The sequence below is a fragment of the Trifolium pratense genome, linkage group LG3 (genome assembly GCF_020283565.1).
Source record: "Trifolium pratense cultivar HEN17-A07 linkage group LG3, ARS_RC_1.1, whole genome shotgun sequence".
Classification (NCBI taxonomy): Eukaryota; Viridiplantae; Streptophyta; class Magnoliopsida; order Fabales; family Fabaceae; genus Trifolium; species Trifolium pratense.
This window is the reverse complement of record NC_060061.1, coordinates 54,322,999-54,333,316: the sequence shown is the minus strand read 5'-3', so window position 1 is coordinate 54,333,316 and position 10,318 is coordinate 54,322,999. Positions and strand designations below refer to the sequence as shown.

General features: G+C 32.5%; 2 protein-coding genes across 3 annotated transcripts; both read right to left on the bottom strand.

Annotated features, from left to right (window-relative positions):
- Window positions 1-33: 33 nt before the first annotated feature.
- Window positions 34-2,055, bottom strand: LOC123916749 (cysteine-rich receptor-like protein kinase 10). 2 transcript variants are annotated; one of them, XM_045968277.1, is made up of 4 exons: window positions 1,704-2,055; window positions 819-938; window positions 417-589; window positions 34-310 (listed from the first exon to the last, which is right to left on the bottom strand). In XM_045968277.1, exons 1-4 carry the CDS (start codon window positions 2,050-2,052, stop codon window positions 290-292), a joined length of 663 nt encoding a protein of 220 aa, XP_045824233.1. In that variant the 5' UTR covers window positions 2,053-2,055; the 3' UTR covers window positions 34-289. The 2 variants fall into 2 exon arrangements, with proteins under 2 accessions (XP_045824233.1, XP_045824232.1); XM_045968276.1 differs by having other exon boundaries at window positions 40-323.
- Window positions 2,056-4,067: 2,012 nt separating this feature from the next.
- Window positions 4,068-4,704, bottom strand: LOC123915430 (receptor-like serine/threonine-protein kinase SD1-6). Its single transcript, XM_045966541.1, has 2 exons — window positions 4,561-4,704; window positions 4,068-4,376 (listed from the first exon to the last, which is right to left on the bottom strand). The coding sequence occupies exons 1-2, from the start codon at window positions 4,702-4,704 to the stop codon at window positions 4,068-4,070; spliced, it is 453 nt and encodes a 150-aa protein (XP_045822497.1).
- Window positions 4,705-10,318: the final 5,614 nt, after the last annotated feature.

The following is a 10,318-nucleotide window of genomic DNA, read 5'->3' as shown; positions in this document are numbered from 1 at the left end:
CTAAATCAACCCCAAGTGAGTTATTGTAATGTCAATTAGTATATCCAAGGCTGGTTTAAGGGTTAGACGAATCAAGTAAGAGGTTTAGCTTCTAAACAAAAAACAAAAAAAAAATAGTAGGGAAAATCAAGGCTTGAATTAGGCAAGTATTCATAGATAAGAAGCTTTTCATTTTGCTCAATGCAGCAAGCCAATAGTCTCACGAGGTTTCGATGTTGCAATTTGGCAATCAATATTAATTCATTTTTTAATTCCTCCACACCTTGAACGGAAGTTTTTGAAAGCCTTTTCACAGCAATTTCCCTTCCATCTGCTAAAACACCCTATTACATTTTTCAGTTTTATTTATAAGAAAGTTGTTAAGAGAATAAATCAAACAAATAAATATATATATGTATGCTATTCTAATATATTACCTTGTACACAGTTCCAAATCCACCTTTCCCCAATTTATATTCATCAGAAAAATTATTAGTACTCTTTAGAATGGTACTCAGAGGCATCATAGGTAGGTCAGTATGTCTAGTCTCCTCAATGTCAGTCTGATCTTGAGAAAACATTGGACTAAGGATTTGCATAGAATTTCTCTCTGAAAAGGTGGAAGTATTAGATATACCCAGAAAGAACAATATTTGAACAGCACAAATCTGACACCATATAAAAATACATTCAACACAATTGTCGACGTAGCTGAAAGTGAGAGAAAAGATAGATAAAAAACACAAAACTGTATCTTTATACGGTCGTCAAAATATCATTTCTGATACAGGAATAATTGATATCCTGAGGTTTAAGAACTGTTGAGATTTTGATCTTACCTTTTTTACGTTTCAAGCACCGGAAATAGTATGCGCTGAAAGCCAATAGGGCTGCGACTGCTATTCCAATTACAACAATGACTATGATAATCCATGACCTTGAGTCATCCTTTTCTTTGGCTGCAATAACAAGTCAAGAAAATGTTGAATGAAGTGGAAACACTTGTTGTTTTAGGCTTTAGGTAGATAATTTGTTATGGAGTTATGTAGTAATTTTCCATTAATAAATATAGGATAATTACATATGAATGAAAGGTAAGCAGGCAACAAGCTGTGCCGCTAAAACAATTACACCACGGTCTTATCTCAAGTGGCAAAAATCCCTTGAAACATTTGTAACCAAAACTTTAACATATTGAAACAAGTACTTTTGATAATAGTCCGACAGATAAACTTTATTTTAAATCCTAGTTACCATGCAGGTTATGTTGGTTAATATAGTTAGGTTCCCTACCTATTATACTTTAATACAAGACATTCCTTAATGTGAATTCACAAGTTTTGCTTAGTGTTGTTAAGATGTCTCTGAGTTTGGATTCATTGTCTCGTGTTCTAGGCAGGAGCTCTTGCCTAGTTTTCAAAATTTTAAGGTTGTTTTTTCGAAGACACAAGCCAACATGGTGTTGGGCCCAATTCCGACTGCATATTAAAACCATGCACCCAGTAACTATGTGTTGAAGTACAATATATTTATAAGTGGGAAGCATCCCTCATCTTACACATTGGTTTTGTGGGTTCAGTTAGGTTCACCATAAAATATTAAGAACGTCTTATAGATCTTAGCCAATTTTTTTTTTTTTTTCTTTTTTTTTTTTTTTTATCTTAGCCAATTGGCACTAGCTGCATGGTACAAATATGAAGTCAAAGACAGAAAAAAAGTCATACCTGGCTCAGAAATTGTACCATTCACAAAGAATGGTTGAGTTTCATACATCATAATACAACTTGGAGAAAATATTCTCCACACTTTCTTCTGCATACAACAATTTTCAACATCCTCAAGCAAGTTACTCAAACAAGTTCTGCATTCCTCATTAGTAATATCTCTGCTGCATTGCACCCAACCATACCTACTTTGAGTACCATTTATGTTAAACATATGTGTTCCAAACATTAAATCTGTCTGTGATCCCATTTGTATTAAACCATTCATCAAAATTCTAGCATCACTATCAAATTCACCAGCGCTAGTCAAATTCTGTTTTGCATCAAACATAGGAATCCTTGGTCTCATAGTAAGGTTACCAAAGAAATTATTGTTCGAGTACCTCACAAGACAAAAGGGGTACCACAAAACTGCTGAAGCATTATTAGGACAGTGTTGTCCGAGCAATCTGCTAGAGTTTTGAACACATGAATGACAAAGACTTGTATTAACATCGCCACGACAAAAGTAGAGTCCGTAAACCTTATTGTTTTGATCACTACCTGAAGTTCTATTTCCAAAACCATTACTTGTAGCAGAATCTGATGATAATGAAGACATTAAATTGTTGAGGTTGGTTTGGTATGTGGTGGAAGGAGCAACAGAAGATTGGTCCAAACAAGCATATCTATAATCAAGTAGCTCTTGTGTATTGCTATTGTTCTCAGATGCAGCAAAATAGAAAAGGTATATGAATTTGATGGTAAATAACCATAGATGATGCATTCTTCTGCTGCTACAGTTAATGTTTCTGATCATTATGGTTTATATGTGATGATGTGCCTTAGAAGCCTTTAAATGGACGTAACATTCACCTTATATATTATGTTCAAAGAATCATAAAATGGCTTCCTTATAGGGTAAACTTTTTGACCATTTGAGTATTAGAAAATTGAAGAATATTGCTAAACTTAAATTTAATCAAAAAAATATTGGTAAAATAAGGCAACCTAACAAGTGGTGATTTATTTAATTTAATTTAATTAACAGTATTCAAATTGAAAAAGCTTCATTCATATCAGAAAATGTGGTGGGGGTGGGCCAGGCAATAGATTATTTTATTTATTTTTTTATATTTGAAAAGTCAATAAGAACAGGTGGTTTGAACATTTTGAAGTATTATCAATTTTTGTCAACTTTTAAGCGTATAGAAAAGAAGATTAAACATTTTGGAGTCTCCATAATTTTCTTGTTAATAATAATAATTGAGTTTACTTTAATCAAATGAATTACATATGCACATTGAAATGTAGATAATCTTTGATTTTCTTTAAATTTTATTCACATTAGCTCATTAAGAAAAAATAGAGGAATTTTATAGCCAGAAGTATTGAATATGATTTTGGTGATTCAAACATTTTGTACAACTTTGTTATTTTATTTTGTTTTGATTATGACTAGAAACTGCCTCATCCAGAGAAGACAATAAAAACAACCAAACATACAATAGATGTCATCAAAGAAGTAATATACCATTTTGGTACTAAGTTTCCTTATTTTGTATAGTAAAATAACTAACTTTATTTTTTGGAGTACATATAGTAAACATAACTTAGATGATAACAGATGGGAGATATAGATTCTTTAAAATAAAATAAAAAATTGTCTTTAAAAAAAGTCATGCTAAACCGTGTCCCCGAAACACTGATTAAGCATACCAAAAAAGACAAAATTAATAATAAGAATATGACTTTTTACATTTTTTATATGTTGGATGCACAAGTTATAAGATAAAATTTATATATTGGTATGCTCAACTAGTATCCCGAGAGTATTATTTAGCATTTTCCAATATGCTTTTCCAAATTAAAACCAGTATGTGAATATTTTACAAAATAAATTAGAACTTTTAATTTTTTTTTCTTTTTTTAAATGGCAAGAAATGTTAAAGTGACATGATACATCATACACAAGGTTGCACCGTTCCTCTTAGATACTATTGTATGGTATGAGATAAGAAATCCCCAAAATATATGTAACTTAATACAATTTAAAAGCAAGATTATGTGATTTACAACATGAATGTAAATATCTATAATGTTAGGAATGCAATTCTAAAATAAAATAGTGCATGCTTCTCATATGTATAGAGGAGGCTGCCCAATTTGTTGCGACAATTGGTTCTACAATTTAGGTATTTTCAAATTATATATATTTTAAAACGATTTCGTGCAATCACTCAATGTAGTCAGTGATCTCGATTGTTGATAAAAAAATCGAACAGTTGAAATTTTGAGTTCTCGATTTACCAAAGTCATTATGTGAGTTGTCATGTGTTTATCCAACAATTTAAATATCAGACCGGTTTTACCATTTTATATCCCCTACCTAGGGAAAACATTTGATACTGTAACTTCATTAACAGAAGGATCATTGGAAGTTTTTGAAGTTGATTCATCTTCCCTTACTTTTCTTCCAACTGAAAATGCAGGATGATTAGGATTGGGAAGTGCCATTGTATCACTTGCAAGCATGACAACAACACTGGACATGGTTGGTCTATCAATTGCATCTTCTTGTACGCACAACAAACCAATGTGTATGCACCTTACAACTTCATTGGCTATGTATGTCTTTTCCAATGTTGGATCTAACAGTTCCAAACTTTTTCCTTCATGCCAAAGATTCCAACTCTGCATGCATATAGTGAATATTTAGAAACCCTACTTTAGTTCTTGTGACTAAAATCACACAATTTATATTTTAGTGACAAAAAATGATAGGTTTTTTGGGTAAGAATCAAGATCAAATTTTAATTAATTTAGAGAGATAAAAAAATATTTAATCCTAATAATTTAAAAAGTTGTAAAAACTCACATATATAAGAAGACTTTGACCGTGTTCTCCAAGATAGAATCCATTATTTCTTTGTCCACAAATTATCTCTAATAAAAGAACTCCAAAGCTGAAAACATCAGATTTCACTGAATATAACACCTCCATAGCATACTCTGGAGACATGTATCCGCTGTATAAAATCGAATATCAATCAATTTATCAAATTTTCGCAATTAAATGATTAAATCAACTTGAATAGAAAGAATTGCCATCAACAATTAACATGCACATACTATGTGCCTACAACTCTTCTTGTATTTTCTTGAGCTTGGTCTTTTTCAAATGCCCTTGCCAATCCAAAATCAGATATTTTTGGATTCATCTCTTGATCTAGCAAAACATTACTAGCCTTTAAGTCTCTATGGAAGGTTGGAATAAAATAAAATAAAATAAAATTTATTGGAAGGTTAAAAATAAAATTCCAACGATTCAATAAATTTTCAAAAATAAAATAAAATTTGGCTGACTTTTTTTATAAAAAAAAGGTTAAAAGTTGTTTTTTGTTATGAATAATATGTAATGAATGTCCATTATGTGGTAGGTTTTCTTGTCCCCTAGTGTGTCCTATAAATGACACTCTTATTTCCATGTAAACACACACTTGTGAATAAGTTTATTCCTTTCTCTTATCCCTTTCTCTTCTTCCTCTCTATTCTTCCATATTATTGTTCATGCTTAGAAATAGTTTATAACACGTTATCAGCACGATAGTCTCTCCCATTTCAAGAAAGGTATAGCAACAATGGGAAGTGACAATTTTATTTTATCTATGATTTTTTTTATTCTATTTTTTCAGATTTTTTTTCTTCTCGTTTTTTTTTTAATTCACAAACCTACGATCCAGAAGTATCGTGGTGATATATGAATCCTGTAGATTCATAGTGTGATGAAACTTTAAAATATGAATCCTGAAGATTCATAGTATGATGAAATTTTAAAATATGAATCCTGAAGATTCATAAGCATACACTTATAAAAGTACCGTAAAATATCTTTTAAAATATGAATCCCGAAGATTCATAGATATAAGTAAAATCAATATCTTGTTAATCTTTTAGAAGAATTCAAAAACATCAATCCCTGAAGGATTGGATAAATAACTGATTTGATTTGTTATACAGTTCTTGAACAATTTAAGAATCAATTTTTATTCTCCATAATTCTAAAAAATTCATTACGGATACATCTATGAAGGATCGTACAATTAGATCTATTATATAGTTCTCAAAGAACTTAAAAATTCAAATTTTGTGCTCCATGAAATCTTGATGAATTCAATTGTGACGCATCCCTGAAGGATGTAAAAAAAATAATATATTGATAAGATCTATTATAGAGGTTTTGAAGAACTTATGAATGATTCAATATATATGCATCCTAAAGGATTGTACAAATGATTATTTGTACATTATAAATATGTTATATAGTTCCTGAAGAACTTTAAAATTAAATCTATTTCTTTGTATTCATTATTATTATTATTATTATTATTATTATTATTATTATTATTGTTGTTGTTGTTGTTGTTGTTGTTAATTCATGTTCATGATCACGTTTTTTTTATTTATATTGTTACATGTTGATGAGATTATGATAATCTTGTTGAATTCCAGAAGAATTTAACATTAAAGCATCCTCGAAGGATTGCTCAAATAATAAGATTTTTGTTGTTAGTAAATATCAATTTTGATATAGTTCCCGAAGAACTAAAGAAGAAAAAGCAGACATTGATATTGAAGCATCCCTGAAGGATTGCAAGAAAAATTTTTATATTATTGTTTTGAAGATTTGGGACATAGTTCTTGGAGAACTAAAGAGTTGCGCATCCCATAAGGATTGCTAAATGAATTAATTACTCTTAAACACTATAAAGATAAATTGTAATATAGTTCCAGAAAAACCAAAAGTTTAATATTAGAGCATCTTAGAAAAATTTGCTCTGAAGCATCTTGAAATGATTTTTCATAATCGTTATCTATAAATATTAAATGGTATATATAGTTCTCTATTATGCTCCTGAAGTAGCAAATTTGAGAAATAATTTTAAGAGTATGTTGAAAGATTAATCACATATTGCTTGCATATACCTTCGATGCATATTCTTGAAGGAAAATTGATACGATAAAAGCAGCGGAATTTTAAAATTTTCCTTTTGTGATCCTTACGAATGGTCATGAATTGTGTTTAGAGTTTTACCTTTTGGTTCGAAAACTCCCTTTAAATCACGAACGGCTATCGAACACTTCGAATCACGAACAAGGTCACGAACAAGAACCTCGAACCGTCACGAACAAGGTCACCACCAAGTCACCAATGAATTTGATCACAAGCGTTAAAGGTATAACGCCTCTAGCCAGTCCACACGAACAACAACCTTCAATGGAGTGCTAGCTCCAATGGTTTGAAGGGTTAGGAGAAAGGAGGCACAAAATAAGGATTAGGGTTTTTCACAAAAACTCTAGAAAGGTGATTAGGGTTTCTCAAGAGAGGAGAGAACAAAGGCTCATGAGAATGAGTAACAAAATTGTGTAACTATTTCTCCTTACCACAAGGGTTCTATTTATAGAACCACTTGCCATGGCAAAATTACACTAAAGCCCTTTTAACTAAATGGGCTATAGTGGGCGCCATTCTCATGTAAATATGTCTAGTACATATTTGCACCCCCTTCTTGCTACATCATACCATATGATGTAATGCTCATTTTAATTACCATAATACCCTTATCATATTTCCTTATTTCTCCAAGGTGCACCGTACCTTACGGTGTTCCAATCTCACTAGATTGTTCTTATGTGTGTGACCCTGTAGGTTTCCGTAACATTGACAATTATAATAAATCACTATTTATTACAATAAACAGTGAGCGGTATCTAGCAACACATCACTGCTACTCAAGTTACGAGAAATTAACATGTGATCTAAACATAACCTCTTGTGATAATATCAGTGTGTATAATTACCCCTTTGCCCTTTATGTCTATATTGAACACAAAACATACTTGGTGTCATCTTTGTCCAGTTCAATATTGGGCCCATGACATTTATCCTGTTATGCAGGATTGGCAAATTCCATCTAGGTCACTACTGTCCCTCAGCATGCTTTGTGAAGTACCCATCAACTGCCTTTATGGTTATCCTGTTACGGACAACGTTAGATCAGCAACAAAGTACTTGACTCCACATCTAGGGTACAAAGTGGTTTCAGGTCTAAGGGCGGTTTACACCATTATCACCATGAGAGTAACTTATGACACTTTGCATAACTTTGCATGTAGTACTCTCATAGCGGGTCAATCCAGTATAAATATTACTCCTAATATTTATACCTACGTCAAGACTTGATAACTCCTTATCCCATGATCCATGAGATGTGATCATCAGTCTATCTTCATAATAGTCTTTATGCTTTAAGGTTATCCCCTTTACCTTAAAGCTCGACTACGGATACTTTAAGAATAGTGTCCTTATGTTTAATATTATCTCATGATTAAGTCACACTTAATTATTAAACGGACTTTCTATTCTAGGGACTTCATTATTTTGCAACCTTACAAATATAATAAAGAAATGCCATATTTATATTCAAACTCCTAAAGCAAATACTATGAAAATAGATTGGCTCTTAGGGCTTACTCCAACAATCTCCCACTAGCACTAAAGCCAATCTAGGTTTCTCTTAATACCTATAGACTTAGTATGCCCATCACGCTTCAACTGCGCAAGAGGCTTTGTTAGTGGATAAGGAACTATTTCCTATGTTGGTATCTTACGTATCTTCCAACGTTCTATTTCGATCTCTATCGAAATATATAAGTGTCTAAGTATATTCATGAATCGTCGGTGAGATCTATTTTCAAGTGTTCTTGCAAGATTAAACTATTACCATCACTAATGTGATTAATGTGACTTGTAACACCGGAAACATATCTTTAGCTCAATCATGAGCCAAACGATCCAATCTTAAATACTCAACTTATTTAACTGAAACAAACATATTACGAAGCTTATCTTATAGCTTTCAATGCTTGTATTCAGCCATGATATACAATACATTGGTATGGAAACTTCCTTCATTATAACTTCCTTATAATGATCCTTCCCATACCTATCTATTTCAAGAAATAGGCCTTAGTTCCTTTAAGGTCCTTAGGGATATTCTTGAAGGTAAGTTAGTGTCAAACACTAATTTCAATTTTGGTACATAGGTTATTCCTAACTCTTTAGGAATTCTTGCCTAAGTGTTTCATCAAGAGTTATTTTTGAAGTGGAAGAAATAGTCACAAGAAAGGGGGGGTTTGAATTGTGACCCTTTTAAAAATTAATCCTGCAATCTACTAAATTGATCTCAAGTGTATACTTGGATAAATGTTAGTGAATTAAAAATCAGACTGTTCTAAGAACAATCTCAGCTGCGTGAGAATTTCAAAGTAACTGTAAATGAAGTGTTTCGTGTGATGCGTGTTTACATAAAATAAAGAGATAAAGGTTAGAGAGATTCACACACAAAGATTTATACTGGTTCACCCAAATACTGGGCTAGTCCAGTCCCCACGCCTGTGAGTTTTCCACTATGATCTTGAGATACTACCGATCTCAAATACAAATCTTCTTTGATCTAAACCAAGACCAAAACCTTCTAAGCCCTACAAGCTTGATCTACCTCAGCCTTACAGAGGTGTCACTCAATCAATAGTTACGTATTGACTTGAGCCATCTTCTTTTACAAAGGAAGTTGTTCTGGATCTAAGCTTATACACAAACTCAAAACTAGTTTGAGAAGCTTATACAAAATACACTCAATACACTCAGTAATATTGTGATCCAATAGGTTGATAGAGAGCTGGAGTGTGAGTGGTAAAATTGAGAGACAAAGATATAACCACTTAAAAGTGGATTATGTTGAAAAGTGGTCTCTTGAGAAATTTGCTTGTAGAAACTCAAAGGTTGTTTGAGAAGCAAATATAAACACTCAATAAACTCAGAAGTATGATGTGAATGAAGAGCCTGAGTTTGAGTGATGAAAGAAGAGTTTTATGACTTGTAGACAAAAACAAGTAATTGATGATTTGTAGCTTGAACTCTTGCTCTTTCTCTTGGATTTGCTTGCCTTTTATAGATGCTTGCTTGAGGTTGAAGCTTGGCCTTCAAGTATATCAGTTAGAGGGCAAAAAAGAGCTGTTACTCAGTGCTCCACAAGCAGCAGACAACTTCTGCATATTTGACAGGTTCTCTGTTCAGTCTTGGAACAGTCTTGAACTTCATTTTGCTTTGATCCACAAGAGCCAAATATGTGTGAGCTGTAAGCAAGTACAAATGAGTTGTTTCCTGCATCCTTCCAATGTCAGAGGTCAGATATAGCCGTTTGGAACCTCAGTAAAAGGACTCATGACAGTTGGAGATGGTTTTGCAAAACTGTGTGCAGGAACGTTCTTGAATCAGTCTTGAACCAGTCTTGATTTCCATTTGGCTTTGATCCATAAGATCCAAATGTGTGTGAGCTGTTACCAAGTACATATGAGTTGTTTCTTACTTCCTTCCACTGTCATGTATCAGATATAGCCGTTTGGATACTCAGAAAAGGACTTATGACAGTTGGAAATGGTTTTGAAAAACTGTGTGCAGGATCAGTCTTGCATCAGTCTTGAAACAGTCTTGACTGCACCAGCCAATTGTGATGAACCTTCATCCTTCCTTCCTTGTGATGTGCAGCTGTTCAAATAGGCTTGAGGACACT

Coding starts and splice junctions, on each gene's coding strand:
- LOC123916749 (XM_045968276.1), bottom strand. CDS start 2,052: ATGAGACCAAGGATTCCTATGTTTGATGCAAAACAGAATTTGACTAGC. Junction 939..1,703: donor TGGTACAATTTCTGAGCCAG/GTATGACTTTTT, acceptor TTGTTATTGCAG/CCAAAGAAAAGGATGACTCA. Junction 590..818: donor GTGCTTGAAACGTAAAAAAG/GTAAGATCAAAA, acceptor CCACCTTTTCAG/AGAGAAATTCTATGCAAATC.
- LOC123915430 (XM_045966541.1), bottom strand. CDS start 4,704: ATGTCTCCAGAGTATGCTATGGAGGTGTTATATTCAGTGAAATCTGAT. Junction 4,377..4,560: donor GTCAAAGTCTTCTTATATAT/GTGAGTTTTTAC, acceptor ATATGCATGCAG/AGTTGGAATCTTTGGCATGA.